Source organism: Doryrhamphus excisus, linkage group LG12 (genome assembly GCF_037039965.1).
Source record: "Doryrhamphus excisus strain RoL-2023G ecotype Guam linkage group LG12, RoL_Dexc_Guam_v1.1, whole genome shotgun sequence".
In the NCBI taxonomy this organism is placed as follows: domain Eukaryota; kingdom Metazoa; phylum Chordata; class Actinopteri; order Syngnathiformes; family Syngnathidae; genus Doryrhamphus; species Doryrhamphus excisus.
In genome coordinates, this window is record NC_136368.1 from 20,769,680 (window position 1) to 20,796,633 (window position 26,954).

The following is a 26,954-nucleotide window of genomic DNA, read 5'->3' on the forward strand; positions in this document are numbered from 1 at the left end:
TAAAAAATATATATTTATTTTTATATTATGTATCTATCCCCTGGTGGGCCGTGGTGGTACTGCAGGTGGGCCATGAAAGGTCATAAAAAATATGATTCATTTTTGCAAATATTATTTTTTATAAATTAATTAAATCAATTAATTTAAATCCTAATAATGTATTAATTTAAATTAATATAAATTATTTTTATTGTAAAATATTTATTGCACGATTTAAAAAAAATATATATATTTTTAGACCCAAGATGTGGGCTGCGATCCCCTGGTGGGCCGTGGTGGTACTGCGGGTGGGCCATGAAAGGTCATTAAAAATATGATTCATTTTTGCAAATATTTTTTCTAAATTAATTACATTAATTAATTCAAATCCTAATAATTTATTAATTTAAATTAATATAAATATTTTTTTATTGTAAAATATTTATTATACATTTAAAATATAAAAAAATATACATTTATATTTATAGGCCTAAGACATATTTTAGATTTTCAAGTGGGCCCTGGGTTGGTAAAGTTTGGGAACCCCTGGTCTGAACCCCTGATTAGAAGACAATCTCAATTTTCAAGGGAACATTACGTCTCCATACCATCATTCTTCTAAGCATGGTAGTACTTCTACTTTTTGCCACACAAATACTAGTATCTGTTTTGGAAGAGTGTACCTTACCCAAACCTAAAGGGGATTGCTTCTTCACGCTGCTGGCTTATAATACCTCCCTCGGTAAATGATTTCCCCCCTGCATGTAAATCTTGTAATCCCTGCACCAACCATGCACACCACCTGGCTGCGCCTCCCATATTTATTTTTTTAAAGAGGAAAATGCTGACCTACAATGGAATCCACTTCCTCTTCCCATTGTAGACGCTGCTCAGATTGAAGCAGTAATGGCCACTTGCTCTAAGTGTTCGTCAGCTGCTGGCCAGCCCATCTAATGGAAGCTGAAGGCTCGGCCGCTCTTCCTCGGATTTGTTTCTCCGTGTCATGAGCACAGCTGGCAGGCATCTACACCAGAAAACAAGCTGTTTCCTTTCCATGAAGAAACATGCAATATCCCTTGTCTCTCGTAAGAACCAGGCCGTGTTCTCTGCACTGTGGACACTAGTCCGAGGTTGGCCAAGACGGCCCTGCAACACTGATTCATACAATTTAATGCAACGCCTGATTATCACCGCGGGAAGGACACGACGTTGTAACTGGGAGGACACGGCCTGAATTGTAATATGAGATGCTGCAGGGAGCTCATCAATCATAGTTTCAAGAATGTGAGCTCGCCGGGGAAGGAAATATGAAAGGGAAAAGGAGAGTCGGTCCTGAAAAGAAGACAACTTCTCATGGTGTTAAGCTTGAAGACGTTGCGGAATCGTCGTTACCACATGTAATCGTGTTATGTATACCATGCCGTTTAGTGTCAAGTCTATGGGCTAGAGGCTTTGTTAGGAACTGTACCAAGACCATCACTGCGGAGTCTGACAGAAAAGCTAGCCAAGCTACATCCGTTTTTTTTTATTCATTCATTCATTTTCTACCGCTTATCCTCACGAGGGTCGCGGGGGGTGCTGGAACCTATCCCAGCTGTCTTTGTCACAGGGCACATATAGACAAACAACCATTCACACTCACATTGCAATGCTCGAGTATTTAACACCCGAACTTGTTGGGGCCAGAGTAAACATGTTTGTCAACAAATTCAAAATTTACACGGATATTTATGTAAATATATCTTCTATATTAGCAAGATTGGATACTAGCAATAGTACTCGATCAACTCTGTTTTTTTTCCTCTGAACTACTTTGATACCCCAAAATTCCCTCTAAATCTGGCAGTCAATCAAAAAATCTAAATCATGGGAGACTGGTAATTTGCTCTGCACGTGACATTTCTTCAGGCTTCAGGTATGAACTTTTGAAAGTTTATAAGATATTGTTTTTGAATGTCGTTTCGTGGCTCCAGTCTATTTTCCCTTAGTGAGCGAGGAGGTAAAGGTTGCCGACCCCTGGCTTATGGGCTTATAAGTTCAAGGACCCAAATATTCCAATTCCATTGGGGTTATTTGCTCAAAGGGAAAGAATGTAACCTTTGTATACACCTCATTCCCAAAGAAAAGTGCCAATCCCAATGAATATATAATGGGATTCCCAGGGGTGGAATATTCCTTTCCCCAATCCGATTGAGGTATCTTGTACCCGCTCAAACGGAAAGTTGTCAGACTGCGTTCTTCTTCTTCTTCTGTTGTTTATTGGCGGTTGGCAAGCAGCTTTGGTGTGCATTAGCGCCATCTGTGGAACAGAATCTAAACCCTTCTATACGCCATTCACAAGTCCACTTTTATTCCAAAAGAAAATACATATCTATATAAAACATGTGCCCAGCTTCATGATCAAATATTAGCAAGATTGAACTTTATCTTTTCCTGTTCCCGGGTGCGTTCTTTCAGCCAATGCTGAGATATGACGTAACACGCAGCTCCAGACGTTCTTCACTTTTAAAAATGGAGGCCAGCAATCGGCACTGGACTGCTAAGGAAAGTTTGTTTTTGATTCAAACTAAATTCCAAGACTGGACGAAGGAAAAACTGGCAATACGGAGTTATTCCAACAAGTGGAAGAAAAACTCCAGGAAGTCGGTATCACGTGATGTTGGTGTTTACGTTTTACTGGGCATGCCCCATTGACTATTCTGGTTGATTATAGCGGCGCATGGAGACACGTGATTGGAATATTCCTTTCCATGGATACCATTGCTTTCGGAAAGGTCATTCGGAAAGATTCCATTCGGAAAAACGTGACTATTGTAAGCAGAAATAATCTGTTCCTAGAGTGAAGTTGCTGCCAGGACAAAACCTTTACTAACTGTATCCTCGTTTTTATATATCGTATTAAAGGGGACCTAGTATACTCATTTTTTCACCCTTTGTTTTGAGTTGTGGGCTCCTATAGAGCAGCTACACACAATAACCCGCATAGAAAACATTGCAAAATTTCCAAAATCTGCACCTATTCCAGGTGTATTTCCTTGGATTTGTGGCTCCCCCGCTGCCAAAATGGTCCACGCCCGCTCTGCTGTGATTGGTCACACTCAAGCGATTGGAATATTCCTTTCCATGGATACCATTGCCTTCGGAAAGGTCATTCGGAAAGAGAAAAACTCCTCATGTAAACGTGGCTGTAGAAACGTCAAGCTAAGGTCACGTTTCTATTCCACACCTCACCCCAAAAACGATTTACAAGAGGCTGTAATTGAGTTCCGCTGTCGTTTGGGATTGATCTTTCTATATATAGACACCAGGAGGCTAATTTGGTCAGGCCTGGTTGAGTGTCTCGTATGCGTTTTTACAGAGAACATTTTGAGGTGCCGTTCTCTGACTTTGGAGGCAAGGCTGTAGCAACTCTAAACTTGACCACTGCATCCATTAGTCTTTTCAAAACTTACAGTGAATCCAATCTGCATTGCATACTAATGCGAACGGGCTAAATGCTTTTTAGAGTCCTACAGGGGAATAAGTGGTTTTGAAGAAAAATGTCATGTTCATCTTTTTCATTGTGTCACACATACAGTATATGTTCTGCACATGCTTGTAGATTCTTTTAGTTGTGTGCGTTTTTTTGTAGTGTTCAGCATCCTGGAGGCGGCTGTCGCTTCTCTTTCTGGTTTCTTCCCTTTTTCCTTCTCCAGACACCCTAACTTCTTTTCCCTTTCTCATTGCTGTCTGGGAAGCTTCATAGGGTCTTCATTGGGATGAGTCTGCCCCCCCCCTAAAAAGGACAGGACAGTGACTGCTTCCAAGTTTATAATTAATTCATACACGGCTGGTCGGAGTTTATTCTGCTTCTTGTCGCTGCCCATTTCTTCCCCGAAAAAAGTTTTCAGTGCAAAAGTTAATGGCTGTGAGAGGAACATTTGTTGGTTGACGCAATAGGATGTGGGCAGGACTGCCGTTATTAGGCCGAGAAACATAATGACATCCTCATCGTTCTGGTGCTGTAGACTGTGCCAGTGTTATTTTTGGCGCAAAAAGCTTGAACATCTGCTATCAGATTTCAGATGACTTTTTTTGTTATGAATAATGAATGGCTAAAGAAGACACTTATTGCTAATTGCTGGCAAGTTTCCATCTGAAGGATGATTTTTACAGAATGTGGTGGTTGTGGCCAGTCTGACTCCCAACAGCGTGATCTCTGGACGATGTGTAGCTTTGTTGCTAATGAGCTTTGTTTGAACACACCTGTGTCTGGCTGTTGGGCTCGCTAAACAAGGCTGATGCCGTCTTTATACAGCAGCCTTTATGCTGTCTTTTTTGCCGTTCACTCCCGCTATGCAGCCTCTCCTCCTTTGTATCTCTGCAAGGATAGCGTAGGGGTGCTCAAAGATAACAGCTTTGGGGTCGGTATGGCCCAAAAAACAATACAAGTAATAAATAAAGCACTATTAAATGCTAAAAATGCCGCAGAAGATTTAGCTAGCTTGCACTCAGGCGGCGCCATCTTGAAACGTCAGACCTCTGCGTCAAATCAAATCTATATCGATATGAATGATATGCTTTTTTAAAAAATATTGTGCTTTAAAGAAATATCGATATTTTAAAAATATCGATATATCACCCAGCCATAGTATTGGTGATAAAAGTTACCACATACATCAGGCACTATATCAATGTCAAATCAGCAAGATAGATGGAAATTGGAACTGTGTATTAATAAAGCCCATTAAACGTTCCATTAGATACAATGTTACAATTACTATTCGGAAAATAAATGCATCATCATATCAGGGGAGGAGCTCCAGACAACACTCCAAAGTCTTGGTGAACATTGCTCTAGAGGACACATTAATTATTACTATTACTAGTAATAATTACTAACTAAATTACTAACTATTAAGACATCATTAAAAGGTCACTTTTGCATAATAGGGGAACTTTAAGATAAATATTCGAATACTTTTTACATTATTATTATTATTATTGCGCCTTTTAGTGTTACCATAGCACAAGAACTTTGCTCAGGGTGTTCAAACAGGTGTCAATTCGTTTTTTTTTTATCAAACTCATCAATAAGCTGCTGTTTTTCAGGATAAATGTGCATGCTGTTATTTATTATGATTTTTTTTTAAAGAACCTGACGCTTCAAAACTGCTTCAACTGGCATTGTGCGTGCATTGAGTTTGACGAGAATTGAAAGTGTCTGTGCAATTACTCCATTGCACGCACGAGGAATTGCTCTGCATCGTTCCCCTCGTTCACTCACCATGTGCATGTCGGCTTTGAAATAACGAGTCAAAAGCAGCCGAGTCAGAATGTGACAGTGCAGCCTTTTTTTTTTCATTTTTTATAGCGGAGACAGTACTTCTTCCCCTTCAAAAATAAGTGACACAGAGGAGAAAGTCACTGTTAATAATCAAAAGCCGTATTAGCGCGCGTGGAAAGGCTGCTTGAGGTGCCAGGCGTGCTATAGTCTTCATTTGGGGACTTTTCTGACTGCGGAGGAGCTCCGAAATTGCACATCAGCTGTTGTGCTGTGGGTGCCCTCTACATCACTTCCACCCCGCGGTGCTTTTATTATACACCTTCCTAGGTGTGTAATTATCATGTGTCATCCAAGAGTGATGATGAGTGTAGGCACGAGCGCTAGTAGCCTCACTGCTGTTTCCTCTGAGAATAAGACAGTGGCCACAAATGATTGGATTAGTGTGCCCCCCCCTCACTTCCTCTTAGCATAATCCCCTTTTCCCATGTGTGCCGATGCGGGCGTGTGTGCGTTTGCGTCTCTTTCTGTCCGTGAACATCCGGGACGAGACGCAGGTTGGTTGCGCACTAGTGTGGGATGCAGAGATGATGCATTTGTGAGGGCTGGAGATGTTTAAGCTCCGTACTCTGGGAGGTGGCCCTCTGTGTGTGTGTGTGTGTCTTTGACAATGGCACTCTTTACAAGTGTATTTTAGAAGCTTTTGGTGAAATATAGGCTGGTAATAGCAGAATATAAAAATAACCTATGTATTTGACCGAGAATACATGAATAATATTCATTCATTTTGGACCACTTTTCCTCACAAGGGTCGCGGGGGGTGCTGGAGCCTATCCCAGCTGTCTTGGGGCACTCTGGTAGTTTTGTCATGGAACCAAAGGCTTCCGAGAAAAGATCACATACATAAAATAAGGACTTCATTGGGCAGTTTTTGTGAAATATCATTGTAAGAATACAAATATTCCAATTTATTATTCATGTAGGGGTTGCATGGTGGATGAGTGTTTAGCGCACAGACCTCATAGCTAGGAGACCCGAGTTCAATTCCACCCTCGGCCATCTCTGTGTGGAGTTTGCATGTTCTCCCCCGTGCATGCGTGGGTTTTCTCCGGGTACTCCGGTTTCCTCCCACATTCCAAAAACATGCTAGGTTAATTAGCCACTCCAAATTGTCCAAAGGTATGAATGTGAGTGTGAATGGTTGTTTGTCTATATGTGCCCTGTGATTGGCTGGCCACCAGTCCAGGGTGTACCCCGCCTCTCGCCCCGAAGACAGCTGGGATAGGCTCCAGCACCCTCTGCGACCCTCGTGAGGATAAGCGGTAGAAAATGAATGAATGGATGAACATTATTAGAGACCTCTTGACATGAAATAACACCCCTATAGTCACTTTTATACACATTTATAGTAAACATAACAGAAAATAATACATATAAGGCATAAACAATTAAGACATAAATAATATTTAAATTTTTTGGAATGTTTATGTTCGGTTCCTCCCACATTCCAAAAACATGCTAGGTTAATTAGCGACTCCACATTGTCCATAGGTATGAATGTGAGTGTGAATGGTTGTTTGTCTATATGTGCCCTGTGATTGGCTGGCCACCAGTCCAGGGTGTACCCCGCCTCTCGCCCCAAGACAGCTGGGATAGGCTCCAGCACCCTCCGTGACGAGAAAATGAATGAATGAATGAACATTATTAGAGACCTCTCAACATGAAATAACACCCCTATAGTCACTTTTATACACATTTATAGTAAACATAACAGAAAATAATACATATAAGGCATAAACAATAAAGACAGGGTGTACCCCGCCTCTCGTCCCAAGACAGCTGGGATAGGCTCCAGCACCCTCCCTTGTGAGGATAAGCAGTAGAAAATGAATGAATGAATGAACGGACCATACCAACTACCAGACAGTACGTGTGAATGCAAGTCCGCTTGTTGTCGTTTACATGAACCAAGCAAACCATGCTAACAGCACACATGCCAGAGCTCCTTTTAACCGAACCAAACAAGAACCTACTGGTAACAGTAGACAAATGCGAGGCTTTATTAAGCAAAGAAATAAAGCACACGGGATCGACGTAAGTGATGATTGCGGGTCTGAGGTACAGGACTGCAGTTGAAGGTCTGCAGGGTTTGGTGTGTCATTGCCAGCCTCTCTAAAAAAGCCCACAGAGCGACAGGCACTTTGAAGTCTGGTAGAGCTGTTTAAATCCTGCCTGAAAAGACGCACACAAGCACAGAGAGGAGACGTAAGAGAAGGCTCGGAGGAAGATGACGGAGGAAGGAGGTTACAATGTAATCAGAAGAGCAACTTTGCCTGGAAAGATGGCGGGCGGTGCGAGTGTTTGCGGTGCTCGGCTGCATGAGTAATACAGTATGTATCCAGCAGTTTGGAGATGAGTCGCAGTAACATGAGAAGTAGTGATGTAGCAGCGCTGCAGTTCTCTGGCAGATTAGAGCTCTGACTTCACAGCGAAGTAAAACGGGAATCGGGGCCTGAGTCAGAATTAGACAGCGGATCCTTTTACCGAATGTATCCCGTAACAAGCTCTATGCTGTATTTATATTTACATTTTCTCAAAGTCATGCTGAACCCTGAGACATACCCTGGAGGTCTGAGCATACTCTCTCAGGAAAAGTATTTTTCCTAATGCTGGCCTCAAATAACTTTTATTTGGGGTTCTAAAGGTACCAGGTTCCTGCATCCATTCCAGAATTTTTCCAGCAGTGCCATATCTGAGCATTAAGTGCAATTTCCAAATTGTCCATAGCTAACCAATTTCAGATAGAAATAAGTTTTTATCTATAATAAGTGTACCTTTGAAAGATAATTGTAATGTTTTTAATACGCATGTAAACATGGGACTGGATAATATGTTTGCTTAATTGTAAAAAAAAATGAACAAAAGAAACAAACTACAGTAAAGTCTCGTTATATCGATATTGTCGGGAGTCGGAAAAAATATCGATATAACCGGACTGTCGATATATCCGATCCTGCGCCGAACTGCATTAAAAGTGGGCAATAATGCACTCGAGATTGTTCTATAGTATAGAACAATGTCGAGCAGCTTAAATCAATCTTTGCTTAAGGATTTCAATACCAAAAAAGAACACGGCGAACGGCTGCTTCCAGTCAACTTTATTTTTCACACTTCCACCACCAGAGCGCAGCACACACACCGATTCCCTCCCGCACTTCCTGGTTCACAGGTCATGCTCAACCCGCCCCACATAGCTGGCCAAACAGAAAGAACAGGAAGTGTGAAAAATAAAGTTGACTGGAAGCAGCCGTTCGCCGTGTTCTTTTTTGGTATTGAAATCCTTAAGCAAAGATTGATTTAAGCTGCTTTTGTATCGATATAAGCAGACCAAATTGGCTGGCGGGAGATGAAAAGGGCATCGGAGTAACCGGATTATCATAATAACCGTAATTATATCATAAAAGACTAGAAATTTGCCGGGAAATGAAAATAGTATCGTAATAAGTAGTAATTCGTTTTAACCGATATCGATATAACCAGACTTTACTGTATTTACCAGTATTCATTGGTAAGGTAAACTGTCCATTGTCTGCAGTTAGCAAACTTGGCACCAGCGTCCACAGCACCAGCTGTGCCTCTGACAAAGTGTGTCTGACAAAAGTCTACAATGGATTGTCACGAGGTGGGTGCTTTGGTGGTGGTATCATGCCCAGTACAGGCCTCAAAGGACCCGAAAGGACATTCCAAAGGCATTGGGTCCTCGCGTAGTCATCACATCCAAGAATTCGTGGTCCAGTCTTTGGTTTCCAGTTTTCACATTGTAGCAATTTCGCTTTAGAACATTTTTTTGTGCTTTCTTCTTGATATTTATTGCCAGTCATAATCTTGATTTCCCAGTCTAATAAGAAGGTCAACCAAACAAAACTCTTAAATATTTTTTTCCCCAGGAAATGATTGCCTTGTTGAATTCATCTTAAGCAATCATTATACTCTCTTGTACCCCTGATAAGCTAACTTCTTATTCCTGGAACCATTGCAGTTACTTTGGAGTCCAGCAATTACTGATCGCTTTTTCACTTCCTGTGTTTACCTGTTACCATTATTTAATAAGTTCAGAAAAATAAACATCAGATCGGTAGCTTATGCAACTAGAGGCTGTCACTCAACCAGTACAACCTGGGCATACCTCTATATACACAATAAAAAGATTGTTACATGTAAATATAAAATACAGAGCTGACATTTAGACTGTCCATTCATTTTCAATGAGGAAAAAAAGTCATAAAATATTGAACGATGGAAAAAGTGGAAATAAAACCAAAGTCCTGACAGATCGCCAACATCTTGAATATCAGCAGAATGTGTGTCGGAAAGTCACTGCAGACGTGTTGACATTGACATACAGTACATGCCGCTGATGTTGAAATAAATCATAATCATTTCTTATATTGCTTTTGTATTATTTCTGCCTGAAAATCCCAGGCAATGGCTAATTTATCTTTCATATTGTGCTGCATTTAGGTAAGTAAAGATAATCATGATACGGTGCATTATGAATGATGCTCATTATATCTCTGCCTGGAGAGATATATTATATTTTCCAGCAGGACTGCAGTGTTTAGGAATGAGCAATGCTAATAATGAGCGCTAAATAATTACAAAGCACTTAGCTTATTATCTAAAACCAGTTATAACATGCACCCCCTCCACGACCCCCACCCCCTTGTTGTATTCCCTGGAGTTTTATCAGTGAACACACTAGGTGGAGAGGGAGTTTTAGCCCTCTTACGGTCTTGAAAGCCATTTCCAACATCGTCGTGATATTTAAAGATATTGCTTCAATGGAGCCGGCGTGCAGATAAATCTATCCTTTGGCCGAAATATGATGTTTTCCTTTCAGAATCAATATAATAATATTCCATTTGAGTTCCACGTCAGATTTTATAACCTGGTAAGTGCAGTGGACAGGGGTGTTGGGGTATGGGGGGTGGTTGTGGACACAAAAATGAAGTTATGTCATACTTACCTTTTTCAATTTGGGTCACTGTAGTCGCTCTGTCCCAGTCCATCCCATTCAAAGATTGGAAATGGGATTTGAAAAAGGAAATACAAGATTTGAGGGAATTAGATTAGCATGTGAGTGGACTGCAATTGACTGCGGAATGAAATAAAACGCACCCTATCATATTTCAGCAACCGTTTTCATTACAGTATGTCTTCTCAATGCACAATACTATATCAATGAAACTCACAAATACTTGAGAGTAGTCTGTGTACAGCTTGTATAGCAGTATAGATTCATTAGCCACGTATACATGGACCCAAATATTCCAATTCCATTCGGGTTATTTACTCAACGGAAAGAATGTAACCTTTGTATACACCTCATTCCCAAAGAAAAGTGCCAATCCCAATGAATATGTAATGGGATTCCCAGGGGTGGAATATTCCTTTCCCCAATCCGATTGAGGTATCTTGTACCCACTCAAACGGAAAGTTTCCTCCCCCATTGGCCACTCCAAATTGTCCATAGGTATGAATGTGAGTGTGAATGGTTGTTTGTCTATATGTGCCCTGTGATTGGCTGGCCACCAGTCCAGGGTGTACCCCGCTTCTCGCTCGAAGACAGCTGGGATAGACTCGAGCACCCCCGCCACCCACGTGAGGATAAGCGGCAGAAAATGAATGAATGAATGAACATTATTAGAGACCTCTCGACGTGAAATAACACCCCTATAGTCATTTTTACACACATTTATAGTAAACATAACAGAAAATAATACATATAAGGCATAAGCAATTAAGACATAAATAATATTTACATTTTTTGGAATGTTTATGTTCGGTTCCTCCCACATTCCAAAAACATGCTAGGTTAATTAGCCACTCCAAATTGTCCATAGGTATGAATGTGAGTGTGAATGGTTGTTTGTCTATGTGTGCCCTGGGATTGGCTGGCCACCAGTCCAGGGTGTACCCCGCTTCTCGCTCGAAGACAGCTGGGATAGGCTCCAGCACGACCCTGGTGGGAATATGCGGTATAAAATGAATTAATAAATGCATGTTTTGACAGTAAATCTATACGGCTGGCTCTATACAACCTGCACACAGTCTACTCTGAAGTTTATCCATGTTTCATTTCTATATTATGGTCCCCGATGTTACAACGTAATAAAAATGCATGCTACAGTGTTTGTGCTCGTTGAACCCGCAAACGAGCAGCGCTGTTGTCCATTTTTCTTCCATAGGCTCTTATTAAAGTGCGTACTGTACACACATTCACACAACCGGACTTCCACTAATGACTTAGGATGAACAAGAGGTTACTGTGCGAGGAGGAGAGGATGTAGAAGATAAAAAGCTGTGTGGTGAATTATTAATGCTCAAGCATTGTGTCCGCCGCCTCATAAGGACTCACACGCACACACAGCTGCACGCCGCAGTTGTTTGTGCAGACAGGAAATGGCATACTTGTCGCTCTGTCTGGATTTCGGGCATGTGTAACTGCTCTGTTGTGTCCGTTCCCAAAAGAGGGGAGTGTGTGTGTGTGTGTGTGTGTGTGTTTCCACGTTAGCTGAATAGTGAATGTTGTGCGAGTCTATTGGGTGCGCATGAGGCAACATTCACACGCTGCCTGCCAGCAAACACTGCAACAATGTAGCAAACCCCGCTTTCATGTATGCAATATTCAGCATTCAGTTTGCTATATTAATGTGTGCAATTTGTTGCCATCCATTTGTCATTAAATGAAAACATGACTTATTTATTCACAGTAGAGACTAAAATATGTAAAGGGTTAGTCTTTTATTGGTTACGTTTATCACCGTGGTGGTTTTTATTACCCTCCCTCGGCAGCGTACATGTATGCATACGTTTAAAGCGATGAGCAGGATTGGATGGCAGCTGTTAAAAAAGCCAAAGTGAATAATTCAAGTGTTAAGCTGCGCTTAGAAGCAGCGTGTACGTGCACACCTCAGCCTCGCTCCGGAGAATGTGTACCTGCAGATGTTGATTTCACTTCCTGCGAAGAGGTGTGGTGCGCAAACACGACCGGCGCTAAATATTTTAGCCTGCAGTTTTGTAACGCATGTTCTCCATCTCTACCAGGTTCCGCTGTGGTTGTGTTTTGTTTTTTTTTTACATACAGTATGTTATATTGAAATTGTTTTTTCCCTCTAATATTAAGTTATCCTCGTGAAATTACATGTTTTTTATTTTTTTAAATTTTTTATTGTTTTATTTTAAAAAAATTATATATACATATTGCATATATACATTGCACATACACTTCAATCATTCCCTTTTAGCTAAATTGTGTGTGGAATAGTTTTTACTATTAACGTTTGGTAAAAGTAAATGTGTTTTTTGTTTTTTACATAAAGTATATTATATTGAAATCGTTTTTTCCCTCTAATATTACGTTATCCTCGTAAAATTACATGTTTTCCTCTTTAGATCGCAACTTAATATGTTGGTAATGGTAATGGTTTAATTTCATTTGAACATGCATCAGATTACAATTGAGTGCATCCCATAATCAGTTCCCAGTTCCACATGTCCAAAAGGAGTAGGAAGAAGCAAAGCTTATTAAATCCTACCCCTCCATCTGGTACTTTTACAATCACTAACTGTTACATTTGTTCACTTCCTGCCTGTCTAATATAATTTAAGTTTCTTTATTTATGTATTTATGTAATTTTTTAATTGAATTTTTTGTATTTTTTAATGTGTAATTTCTAAAATGTACATTTTTTTTAATTTTCTTAATTTAATTTTTTTTTTAATTTTACATTTAATTTTTTTTTCAATTTTTTCAATTTTTACATTTTTTTGTATTTAAAAAACAGCTCCACATGTCCAAAAGGAGTAGGAAGAAGCAAAGCTTATTAAATCCTACCCCTCCATCTGGTACTTTTACAATCACTGTTACATTTGTTCACTTCCTGCTTTCCATAATACAGTTTGGTTTTTTTTTAATATGAATTTTTAAATTTTGTAATTTTTTGTTGTTTCTCCAATTTACACACGTGCTTGCCCGAACCCGGAAAGATTGTACATGCTTAATCTCCAGTGGGTGTGGTGCGCAAACACGACCGGCGCTAAATATTTTAGCCTGCAGTTTTGTAACGCATGTTCTCCATCTCCCGGTTTTTCTCCAGCAGGTACCGCCGTGGCCCAGAGAGTGGTGACGGTGCAGAGCGGGCCGCTCATCCGGACCGAAGGCTCCCACGTGACCATCTGGTGCAACGTGACGGGCTACAAGGAAGGCATAGAGCAGGACTTTGAGTGGTCCATGTACCTGCCGTCGGCGCCGGACCGGGAGATCCGCATCGTGAGCACGGCCCAGCCCAACTACGCCTACGCCGTCTACGGCCAGAGAGTGAACAGCAAAGATATTTACGTGGAGAGGCTGAGTCGAGACTCGGCCCTGCTGCACATCACTAAAGTGCAGGCCAAAGACCAGGGCCTGTTTGAGTGTTACACGCCCAACACGGACGGTCGCTACCTGGGCTCTTACAGCGCACGCACCAACCTCACCGGTAAGTTTCAAACACAACACATTCCCAGATTTTGGATATATTTGGACAAATACACGCCTTAGCATCACTGATGGTTGGGCGCCTTTTGTGGTGTTGCCGTTGGTGCAAGCACATGAGCAGACATATGTCCAAACATTTGGTCACCATTCCTAAACAAATGCCAGCTGAACAGTGTGTTGCTGTGAGTATGACTGGAATGCCATCAACTGTGAGAGCTTGGTTCAACTAATATTCACTCTGGTACGCTGGCGGCCTCACCTGTTCGCCATCTTACAACTGACATATCGGACCACAGTGTGTCCATCCAGGAGGCCGGCACAGCTGCCAGAGTCGGGAACTCCCTTCCATTTCTGGCGTCACGATGAATGCAGACCTTTGCTGACCTTTCTACAAGCGGTCATTTTGGGGGAATTTTGCCCATCATTCTCAATCCTTATGTGAAACATGAAAACATACTGTATTTGTGCATTATAATACCAGAAGTTAATACGAGGTAGCTAACAATGCAACGTCATTGGCTACTTTGGTGGTAAAGGTGGTAATGGTTTTATTTCATTTGAACATGCATCAGATTACAATTAAGTGCATCCCATAATAAGTTCCCAGTTCCACATGTCCAAAAGGAGTAGGAAGAAGCAAAGCTTATTAAATCCTACCCCTCCATCTGGTACTTTTACAATCACTAACTGTTAATTTGTTCACTTCCTGCCTTTCTAATATAATTTAAGTTTTTTTTATTTATGTATTTATGTAATTTTTTTAATTGAATTTTTTTTTAAATTTGTAATTTTTTTCTTAATTTTAAAATTTGTTAAAATTTTTTGCATTTTATTAATTTTTTTATTTTTTCAATTTTTTCAATTTTTAAATTTTTTTTATTTAAAAAACAGTTCCACATGTCCAAAAGGAGTAGGAAGAAGCAAAGCTTATTAAATCCTACCCCTCCATCTGGTACTTTTACAATCAGTAACTGTTACATTTGTTCACTTCCTGCTTTCCATAATACAGTTTGTTTTTTTTTTATTTTTTTTTTATTTTGTAATTTTTTTCTTAATTTTAAAATTTGTTAAAATTTTTTGCATTTTATAATTTTTTTTATTTTTTTCAATTTTTAAATTCATTCATTCATTCATTTTCTACCGCTTTTTCCTCAAAAAAACAGTTCCACATGTCCAAAAGGAGTAGGAAGAAGCAAAGCTTATTAAATCTTACCCCTCCATCTGGTACTTTTACAATCACTAACTGTTACATTTGTTCACTTCCTGCTTTCCATAATACAGTTTAAGTTTTTTTTTAATTTTTTTTTTATTTTGTAATTTCTTTCTCCAATTTACACACACGCTTGTCCGAACGCGGAAAGATTGTACATGCTTAAACTCCAGTGGGTGTTTTGCAAAGCACATTGAGCTGTGTAAGATGGGTTCAAACCAACATCCGGTTTTAATAACAGATTTGTGTTGTTCCTGCGGTTGTTTGTCACAGTGACAGAATTCACCCCAGCAGTTGTATTGGCTGTGAATGTGGCCCCGCTACTGATAGTGCAAGGTATTTATAGACCCTTTCCCACCCGTATCTGTAACCTCTTAACCTACTTTTTAGAAGTCAGGGCCACAGAGTCCCATCGTCCTCTGTCATTGTTCTCTGACGTTTTTGTTTTTTTTTTGTGATCCAAGAACAGCTGCACGCCTTCTAGAAGCCATGGGGACAAATGAGGCCATGACACGCTCACAGCCTGTTCTCTGCTATTCCGATGCCATTTATCAGCCCTTGACTCTTTCTCGAATGTGTTTAGCTTCTTTTGATCGTGCAGCCCTTTTATGAAGGGAGTGTATTACAAAGACTTCCATGCACGAGGAAGCTCGGGGTCATAGATTTTGGCATTTGGCCAAAAGGGAAAAATAAACCTCTTGGGTACGTTACCAATCAGAGTTCATCCACAGTAAGTCAGGGGTCTCCAACCAGTAGATCATGAGCTGCCAATTCGCTCGCCTTTGTTTGTAGTTAGGAAGCACTTTGGGAGTGTGACCAATCACAGCAGAGCGGGTGTGGACCGTTTTGGCAGCGGGGGAGGCACAAATCCAAGGGAATATACCTGGAATAGGTGCAGATTCTGGAAATTTTGCAACGTTTTTTATGCAGGTTATTGTGTGTAGCTGCTCTATAGGAGCCCACAACTCAAAACAAAGGGTGAAAAAATGAGTATACTATGTCCCCTTTAATACGATATATAAAAACGAGTATACAGTTAGTAAAGGTTTTGTCCTGGCAGCAACTTCACTCTAGGAACAGATTATTTCTGCTTACAATAGTCACGTTTTTCCGAATGGAATCTTTCCGAATGACCTTTCCGAAAGCAATGGTATCCATGGAAAGGAATATTCCAATCGCGTGTCTCCATGCGGCGCTATAATCAACCAGAATAGTCAATGGGGCATGCCCAGTAAAACGTAAACACCAACATCACGTGATACCGACTTCCTGGAGTTTTTCTTCCACTTGTTGGAAAAACTCCGTATTGCCAGTTTTTCCTTCGTCCAGTCTTGGAATTTAGTTTGAATCCAAAACAAACTTCCCTTAGCAGTCCAGTGCCGATTGCTGGCCTCCATTTTTAAAAGTGAAGAACGTCTGGAGCTGCGTGTTACGTCATATCTCAGCATTGGCTGAAAGAACGCACCCGGGAACAGGAAAAGATAAAGTTCAATCTTGCTAATATTTGATAATGAAGCTGGGCACATGTTTTATATAGATATGTATTTTCTTTTGGAATAAAAGTGGACTTGTGAATGGCGTATAGAAGGGTTTAGATTCTGTTCCACAGATGGCGCTAATGCACACCAAAGCTGCTTGCCAACCGCCAATAAACAACAGAAGAAGAAGAAGAACGCAGTCTGACAACTTTCCGTTTGAGCGGGTACAAGATACCTCAATCGGATTGGGGAAAGGAATATTCCACCCCTGGGAATCCCATTATATATTCATTGGGATTGGCACTTTTCTTTGGGAATGAGGTGTATACAAAGGTTACATTCTTTCCGTTTGAGCAAATAACCCCAATGGAATTGGAATATTTGGGTTCATGTATACGTGGCTACTGTTTCTGATTGGGAAAACTAGGATAAGTTTTCCAACTTTGAACAAAGTGCAGGTCAAGCAGTGTCCTGAAAGACTGTGTTGCCATTAGAGGTTCCGCTGTACAATGAATGATGGGTAGAGGATGTACAGGATGTACAGGACAGGAAACTTTTTGATGAATTGATAACCTGGACGCTATCCAGCATGATTTCAGGAGAGTGCTATTCCTACTTTGCGTGTTTTCTTTGCAAAGATGCTATCTGCATTCCAAAGTGAGTAAACTATCAGTAGATCATCAGTCTGTGCCCTTTAGGATGCTAAACTTAGATCAATCAAATAAAAAATGGAACTCTCCTCAGTCCGCTGTGCCGTGTGCATTTGCTTTGGGCACTGCAGTAACATCCATGAGAATTTTTGTAATTGGCTATCACAGCACACATACAAGATTATTTCCGCTAAGTCACAGAGGAGGGGTGTTAAACAGCGGGAACATCACCTTCACTTAATGCTGGAGAAGGTTGCATTTCACTTTTGGTTTAGGGTTTTTGCATCTGAAATGTTGAATTAATGTCCCTGATGGGAACGCGGATTTGTCGATGGCTTTCGGAATGCATCGGAGAGCAATCGGTCAGATTAAATATGACAATTCTGTGACAGCAGCCATGGTCCCATTTTATGCTGTTTTTTCAACTATTTTAAATTAGCCTTGGTTAAAATCTAGACTTGATGCTGGAATTTAGATCATTTTATATCATTTTACAGGCTGCACGGCGCTCGAGTGGTTAGCGTGCAGGCCACACAGCTAGGAGATCCAAGTTCTATCCCACCCTTGGCATCGTCTCCCCGTACAAAAAGTATGAATTTGTTGAGAATTTTATTTTTTATTTGTGAATTTATTACTTAGTTGTAATTGTATTTATATTATTTAAGTATATAAATGCGTGTGGTTAGAGCGCAGACCTCACAGCTAGGAGACCCGGGTTCAATTCCACTTTCGGACATCTCTGCGTGGAGTTTGCATGTTCTCCCCGTGCATGCGTGGGTTTGACTCCGGTTTCCTCCCACATTCCAAAAACATGCTAGGTTAATTAGCCACTCCAAATTGTCCATAGGTATGAATGTGAGTGTGAATGGTTGTTTGTCTGTATGTGCCTTGTGATTGGCTAGCCACCAGCTGGCATAGGCTCCAGCACCCCCGCGACCCTTGTGAGGATAAGCGGTAGAAAATGAAAGAATGTTATTTTCCTGGAAACACGTCATTTTGTGTGTTTGTAGCTTTAATGCTAATGTGCTAATGTGTTTGTCCCCGCCTCTCTCTGACAGTGTGTGGCCCAAAGCAAGGCTTTTGTGTGTTTGTATCACATACAACAACGTAACATAAGGGTAGCGACAAGAGGACACAAACACTAGCAACATTAGCATAGCTTTGTGAGCTACAGCGCTAAAATTCCATGACTTTTTAACACCAACTTCATGCTGTGTTAACCTATTTGCTGAAGAACAAAATGATGACAGCTGACAGTTGACTGATGGGTACCTGATAGCGTTCCTAGCTTTATTTTAAGATATGCAGTGAAGTCTGTTTGTTTTTGTTTTTGTTTACAAAGCTCCTCCGTGATCTGGTGGGTATTTGCACATACTTTTTTTTCAGGAGCAAACAAGTGAGGGAGATGATAGATTTGTTTTTGGTTTGCTGCTAATAACCAGCCTCTGGAGACATACAATTTGATACAATCTGGGTATCGTTTACGTATTATCCGATACCGGTGCCAAATTGGTGCTGATGCTTTAACGGTGCCCAAACTGGTGCTTTAGTTTAGTTTAGTTCATTAAGATCCCCATTAGCTGCTGAAATAGCAGTAGCTGTTCTTACTGGGGTCTAAACACTTTTTAAGAAGAGCTATTTTTACATCGAATATGCACATGTGTAACATGCGAGACAAAAGGAGTACACACATACATGACAAACAAATTCATAAATGGGAAATCCGTCATCCGTCAACATTGCTGCATTTTCCCTATCCAAAAAATACACATCTAATTCAAAATAAATCATGCAATTTCATAGTATTTTTCACTTTTTCCCAACAGTCCAATGGGTTCAATCCTCCCCCTGAGGACTCTAAGTGGGTTTCGAATACACGATAATGGAATCTTAATCTTAAAGAACCAAATTATAGAATGAGAACCAGATTGTTTATTCCTGACAACAATACCTAATACAGACATCCCTGTATGCCTACAAGTAAGCGGGTCTTATTACAGCGTAGCTTTCACCACATCCTTGCTAGCAGCCAACCACCGCTGAGGGGTGGTACTTCCCACTCTCGGCCGGATGGATAAAAAAAATATAAGCAAGTGCTTGTTTGTTAATCCTAGATTCAAGAGTCATGGAATCGAAGTTCATGTGATGACCTGCTTGGGTTGGAACGCTGATGTCCAGAATTTGGTCGTCCATGAAAGCGCATCGCTGGCTATGAGCGTGATTGGTGGATAATGAGGAAGTGTTGTGTTGCTGCTGCGGAGCACGACGGAGGAACGTGTGTGGGAGTTGAAGAATATTGTGTTGGAAGTGTGCACTGCTGTTGGCGTGTTAAAGTCGGCCATGAAGTTTAAAAAAAAAAAAAAACAAACCTGTCAGACTCGGTGTGTCTCTGTCGGGATGTGACGTAACTTGCACAGTATCACCTGCGAGTACTTGTTGCATTGATTTAGTATCTAGTATTTAGTAAATGTGTCTACGATACTTAGCTTTTTGGGACTTGTGCTATTATTTTGGTATACATCCCTACATTTGATACTTTTATTTGAAGATGTTTATCAATGGTGGTATATTGAGAAAATACGATATTGTGAATAGCTAACTCAACTAACAGTTGGTTGATTAGCAGTCAGCAATACAAGCGAGCTACCTCAGCATCAACGGAAGCGGCTGTGAATTAGCATATCCTAATGAGATATATGCATATGTGGCATGTCTATTGTACAGCTCAGGCTTTATGAAGTCAAGTTATTAGCATATTCATTTCATTCATTTCCTTGCAGATGTCCCAAGCACACAAATCACGCTTGGAGGTGACTTCCGGTTTCCACGTATTAGCAAGCTAATAGCATGGTCAAAGGGGCGTTTTGTAGTGAGGAGAAGATCATTGGGACCCCCCCCCCATTAAGGACATAGCAAACAGCTGCTATGTATTCCATCCTTCCATCCTTCCTTCCTTCCTTCCATCCATCCATCCATCCTTCCTTCCTTCCTTCATTAGATCATTAGGACCCAGTCCCCCCCCATTAAGGACGTAGCAAACAGCTGCTACGTATTCCATCCTTCCATCCATCCTTCCTTCCATCCATCCATCCATCCTTCCTTCTTTCCTTCCTTCCTTCCTTCCTTCCTTCTTTCCTTTCTTCCTTCCTTCCTTCATTAGATCATTAGGACCCAGTTCCCCCCCATTAAGGACATAGCAAACAGCTGCTACGTATTCCATCCATCTATCCTTCCATCCTTCCATCCTTCCATCCTTCCATCCTTCCATCCTTCCGTCCATCCTTCCTTCCTTCCTTCCTTCCTTCCTTCATTAGATCATTAGGACCCAGTTCCCACCCATTAAGGACATAGCAAACAGCTGCTACGTATCCCATCCTTCCATCCTTCCATCCTTCCTTCCATCCTTCCTCCCTTCCTTCCATCCATCCATCCTTCCTTCCTTCCTTCCTTCCTTCCTTCATTAGTTCATTAGGACCCAGTTCCCCCCCATTAAGGACATAGCAAACAGCTGCTACGTATTCCATCCTTCCTTCCTTCCATCCATCCTTCCTTCCTTCCATCCTTCCTTCCATCCATCCTTCCTTCCTTCCTTCCTTCATTAGATCATTAGGACCCAGTTCCCCCCCATTAAGGACATAGCAAACAGCTGCTACGTATTCCATCCTTCCTTCCATCCATCCTTCCTTCCTTCCATCCTTCCATCCTTCCTTCCATCCATCCTTCCTTCCTTCCTTCCTTCATTAGATCATTAGGACCCAGTTCCCCCCCATTAAGGACATAGCAAACAGCTGCTACATATTCCATCCATCCTTCTATCCATCCATCCATCCTTCCTTCCTTCCTTCCTTCATTCATTCCTTCCTTCATTCCTTCATTCCTTCATTCCTTCCTTCATTAGATCATTAGGACCCCGTTCCCCCCATTAAGGACATAGCAAACAGCTGCTACTTATTCCATCCATCCTTCCTTCCTTCCTTCCTTCCTTCCTTCCTTCCTTCCTTCCTTCCTTCATTAGATCATTAGGACCCCGTTCCCCCCATTAAGGACATAGCAAACAGCTGCTACTTATTCCATCCATCCTTCCATCCATCCTTCCTTCCTTCCTTCCTTCCTTCCTTCCTTCATTAGATCATTAGGACCCCGTTCCCCCATTAAGGACATAGCAAACAGCTGCTACTTATTCCATCCATCCATCTTCCTTCCTTCCTTCCTTCCTTCCTTCCTTCCTTCCTTCCTTCCTTCCTTCCTTCCTTCCTTCCTTCATTAGATCATTAGGACCCCGTTCCCCCCATTAAGGACATAGCAAACAGCTGCTACTTATTCCATCCATCCTTCCATCCTTCCATCCATCCTTCCTTCCTTCCTTCCTTCCTTCCTTCCTTCCTTCCTTCCTTCCTTCCTTCCTTCATTAGATCATTAGGACCCCGTTCCCCCCATTAAGGACATAGCAAACAGCTGCTACTTATTCCATCCATCCATCCTTCCTTCCTTCCTTCCTTCCTTCCTTCCTTCCTTCCTTCCTTCCTTCATTAGATCATTAGGACCCCGTTCCCCCCATTAAGGACATAGCAAACAGCTGCTACTTATTCCATCCATCCTTCCATCCATCCTTCCTTCCTTCCTTCCTTCCTTCCTTCCTTCCTTCCTTCCTTCATTAGATCATTAGGACCCCGTTCCCCCCATTAAGGACATAGCAAACAGCTGCTACTTATTCCATCCATCCATCTTCCTTCCTTCCTTCCTTCCTTCCTTCCTTCCTTCCTTCCTTCCTTCCTTGTTGAATCCATAGTTTATTTTTGTATGCCCTTCTGTGTACATGTGATGGTGCATGCCATGCCTTCATGGTTTGGATGATGGCATTCATACGTAACAGCAGAGAAAACGTACCAGAATCCTTTTCAACCCAACCAACCAAGTATGAACACTGACTGGCACCAACCTTCTGTGCGACGAGGCGGAGGTTGCGTTCGTGGACATAGCGACAGGCTTCAAAGTAACCGTGATGTTGCAGGAAAATGGCGAGCCAGACGCGGCGATAAGAATCTCTTTCCATCTGGACTCCGGCCGAGTGTGCCGCTTAAGAGTCACTACAAGAGGGGCCGGGTAGGGGAATGGAACGCTTAGGTGAGGGTGAGGGTGAGGGTGAGGGTGAGGGTGAGGGTGAGGGTGAGGGTGAGGGTGAGGGCAGGCGAGGGAAAGCTGCCAGCGTCCCTCCAAGGGGAGACGGCGGAGATAAAACGTCTCACAGGAAAAGTCCTCCAGTCCCAATCAATAGCAACAGACTGAGAAATCCAACTTCTCTTCATCTGTTCATCTGTTCATCTCCACTTTTTAACCTCCATCCACCAATCCCATTATTTCTCCACTTGTCAACACGAGGCTTCCCACGTGTCTCTCCAAAGATGCTTATCTGCATTCTTCCACCCAGGTGTCTATTCAATCACCGCTTCCCTCCATCATTCTGCACTCCGGTGCTTCAATCAGCCGTATTGACAAAGCCGTGCCTACCTGGCCAGCGCCAGCTTAAGGCTGAGGCACGGAGCGGGGATAAATTGACTCTGGAGATTTGGATTGATGGCGAGAGCAGGCGTCAGACAGGGGAGAAGAAGTTGAGCCTCATTGTCATTGACTGGCTTAGGTCATTAAATGCATTGGATTTCACATCTGCATACACTATGGTTGGTATCATTTCCAGCGGTGCATGAAGGATTTTTTTGGCATGCAATTTAAATAGAATAGTCATTTATATACTTAAATAATATAAATACAATTAGTCAATTATTAATAAGTCATAAATTCACAAATAAAAAATAAAATTCTTTTCACTTTTATTCCAGCAAAATTCAAGAAAATGTATTTAGAAAAAATTAATTAAATTAATTAAATACATTTATTTTAAAAAAAATATTTAGTTTATTTATGATGTTAAAACTTATAAAATAATAAAATAATTTTTGAATTTGAATTTATGAAGTTACATAATTATATACATAATTCTGAACCCGACTTTCACTTTTATTCCAGCAAAATTCAAGAAAATGTATTTAGAAAAAAACAATTTTGATTAATTAAAGACATTTATTAAAAAACATTTTTTTAGTTTGTTTATGAAGTTACAATTTATTAAATAATGAAATAAAATAATAAATAAAATTCATGAAGTTACATGATTATATACATAATTCTGAACCCGACCTTTACTTTAATTCCAGCAAAATTCAAGAAAATTTATTTAGAAAAATAAATTTAAATTAATTAAAGACATTTATTTAAAAAAAATTTGTTTATTTATGAAGTTAAAATTTATAAAATAATGAAATAAAATAATAAATAAAATTCATGAAGTTACATGATTATATACATAATTCTGAACCCGACTTTCACTTTTATTCCAGCAAAATTCAAGAAAATTTTAGAAATAATAAATTTAAATTAATTAAAGACATTTATTTAAAAAATATATTTTTTTTTGTTTATTCATGAAGTTAAAATTTATAAAATAATAAATAAAATGTATGAAGTTACATAATTATATACATAATTCTGAACCCGACTGCCAAAACATACTTAAAAGCGACACAGTTTCGGACGGATATTTCGGAATCCTTTCCGATGTACTTTACCGAATGAACCCTGAAGGGCTGCACACTTGGGGGGGGGATCTTGCGTTTCCATTCCTTCGCTTATAACAGGGTCACATTCTTACATATGAATGGATTTATTTCCTCCGATGAGGATGGGGGGGGGGGAAAGAAGTAGGCCATAAATATGAAGAAAATCAATTGTTCGACTGGAGAAATGAGGCATTTTGCAGGCGTCTGGTTTGAAAAAAAAAAAAAAAAAAGACGCCCGCCAGCTTCGGTGTGCCACCAAGAAATTGTCTACCTTCCCCCCCCCCACTTATTTAAGTCTTCTCAATTTGTGCAGGCTGCTGGCAATTGTGGACCGTATGAGGGCAAGTTACCGTGTAAGCAGTCACATCGGGCGGAGACTATTTAAAATGCACCTATGTGGTGGAGTAATGCCTGGGGGGGGGGGGGGTGTAACCAATCACACCGCACTTGAGTGGAAGAGCTCATCATTTATTGGTCACACACTAGTCTGCATTGCCCCACTGACTATGTCCACTACTGCCACCTCCTCCTCTGGCTCCTTTTGTCTTTAATTCAGCGTTTATTCTGCCTTCATGCATGTCACTTGATGTATTCTCCCCAATTGTCACATATTTCAAAGATGGACATTTTCATTCTCTGTGTCATGAAGTGTTAGTGAATAAAAGAGCAGCTCTCTACGATGGGCTTCAAAATAATGCGGGGGCTTAATTCTTGTCCGTGTGCCCACACTGGGTGATTCCTACGGTGCTTTTTACAGCAGCAAAGGATGAAACGTGACTTCTTAAGCAGGAGCAGTGTGATACTCCATGGTCCCGCCGCTTGTTGGACTCGCTCACGCACAGGCTGGTGCGTAGGATAAGGACAGTCATGACGGCCATGTCAGCCTGTTGTCCTTTTCTTCGCCAATCTGATGTGTAGGAGGAAGTTGAAGTGACTTTTAAGCGCGGGCAGGCATGCAACAGATGGCGCTTAGTCAATCGCCTTGGATTCAAACCTTGGAAGGTTTTGCCACAAAGCAACTCTTCCGCGAATGGTGACCGGTGTTCGGCCCCTCCGGGAAAAAGCTGGAAGTACACGTCACCTCTGCAGAGTTGCATTCTGGCATCTCACTAGCAACGCAAAATAAAAAGCATTTTCAAGCATAGAAATGGCGAAGTCAACTAAAATACAAATAGAAGGCATTCAGAAGACGCATTGCATAAAGATGCTTCCGGGTTCCAGTTCCACATGTCCAAAAGGAGTAGGAAGAAGCAAAGCTTATTAAATCCTACCCCTCCATCTGATACTTTTACAATCACTAACTGTTACATTTGTTCACTTCCTGCTTTCCTGTTATGGCTTAAGGTTTTTTTTTTTTAATTTTTTAAATTTTTAATTTTATTAATTTAAATTTTTTTTATTTAAATTTTTTTTATTTAAAAAAACAGTTCCACATGTCCAAAAGGAGTAGGAAGAAACAAAGCTTATTAAATCCTACCCCTCCAGCTGGTACTTTTACAATCACTAACTCTTACATTTGTTCACTTCCTGCTTTCTTATTATGGCTTAAGGGTTTTTTTTTGTTTTTTAAATTTTTTAAATTTTTTAAATTTTTTAAATTTTTTAAATTTTTTATTTTATTAATTTTATTTTTTGTATTTAAATTTTTTTATTTAAAAAAACAGTTCCACATGTCCAAAAGGAGTAGGAAGAAGCAAAGCTTATTAAATCCTACCCCTCTATCTGGTACTTTTACAATCAGTAACTGTTACATTTGTTCACTTCCTGCTTTCCTAATATAGTTTAAGTTTTGTTTTTTTTTAATTTTTTGTCACATTCCGAAGTACAAGGTGATATGACCATACAATGACATGACATTTTTAGTTTTTATGTCAACTATGTTGGGTAATATGACTGGTAAGGTGACTATAGGGTTGTTATTTCATGTCTAGAGGGCTTTAATAATGTTAAAACATGTTATATATAAGGTTGTAAAAAGGTTTTCTATCTTCCAACTGTGGAAAATATTACTTTTGTAAAGGAGGAGTCCTACTCGGCGGGAATTCACTCATCACGGTCAGGTCTGGAACCAATGAACCAATTCATGACTTTATACACGAGGGATTACTGTATTGTTTTACAATAATTAGCCTTTGTCATTTAAGTGCTTTATTGTTTTGGTAAGTACATTTTTTGTACATTTGAAATGATATACATAACACATAATGCAATATTGAAGCCCTGCAGATTTTTATGTAGGTCTGGTTCCAATCTGAGCTACCGGTAGACGCTGAAGCTCCTTCCTGCTCCACTTATTGCTGCTGTGAAGCAATCAAAGCGTAAAAGCAATCTTAAGCAGATTCTGCCTCTCAATTTTCAAACTCTGAAAATGTAAATGATGTCAGACTGTTGGTATATTTAGCTTTGTCCGATGATGCCCGCCGTGCTGAGCAAGGGCGATGGGAAATATTGAAATATTGAAATGTCCAAGTTTGCAAACACATATGTTGGTGTTGCGCTCGGTATATTTTTAATAATGTTTACATAATGGGCTAAAGATGCAGCACTATTCCTCCAGTTGATTTGATTAGTTAAGCTAAGCACCAACCCCCGGGGGGGCCCTGCTGCCTCTTCTTAGTGAGATTACCTCAGCACAGCCACAGTTTGAATATGAATACAGCATGAATATGGATGTGCTAACGAGTATTTGTGTTCATGCCTTTAAAAAAAAAAAAAACAAACAAAAACGTGGTGCAAGTAAAGTGTGGAACTTGCTGCATAATCGCCTTCAGGAAACGTGCGGTTGGGAGTCTAGTCGAGGATGAGCTGCTCGCGCGTTCGCTATGCTTTGAAGCCTTATCTGAGCACGGCGGGGTCAGCGGGGGTTTTTCTTGGTCGGTGTTCGACAATGTATCCGGGGGGGGGGGGGGGGTCATACACACGCACATGTATATTCACAAGAGTACCCACAGGCGATCACAAGCTGGGTTATTGTAACACTTGACACACTCGTGAATGCTGCGAGACGGTTTCTTCGCAGGATTTGTTTGAGTAACCTTTTGCCCGGGTGAGCCTGCAGTGTCAGCTCGTGGGTGAAAGTTTGCTTTTGCACAAAAAGTGCAACGCGCTTTTTTTTTATCTTGTGGAATGAAGTGCAGGCAACATGTAAGCGAGTCAACAGGTACTTTGGTATATTAGCAGGATCAACGTATTTTCCAAGAAACGTATTAGGTTGCTGCTGT

General features: G+C 40.7%; 1 protein-coding gene across 2 annotated transcripts in view; it reads left to right on the forward strand.

Annotated features, from left to right (window-relative positions):
- Nucleotides 1-26,954, forward strand: part of igsf3 (immunoglobulin superfamily, member 3) — a 111,553-nt gene that overhangs the window by 16,940 nt on the left and 67,659 nt on the right. Inside the window, exon 2 of one of the 2 annotated variants that reach the window (XM_058082790.2) lies at nt 13,402-13,782. In XM_058082790.2, coding sequence (XP_057938773.2) covers nt 13,402-13,782 — 381 coding nt within the window. The remainder of the gene's footprint in view (nt 1-13,401; nt 13,783-26,954) is intronic. The other variant, XM_058082791.2, reaches the window with a different exon arrangement.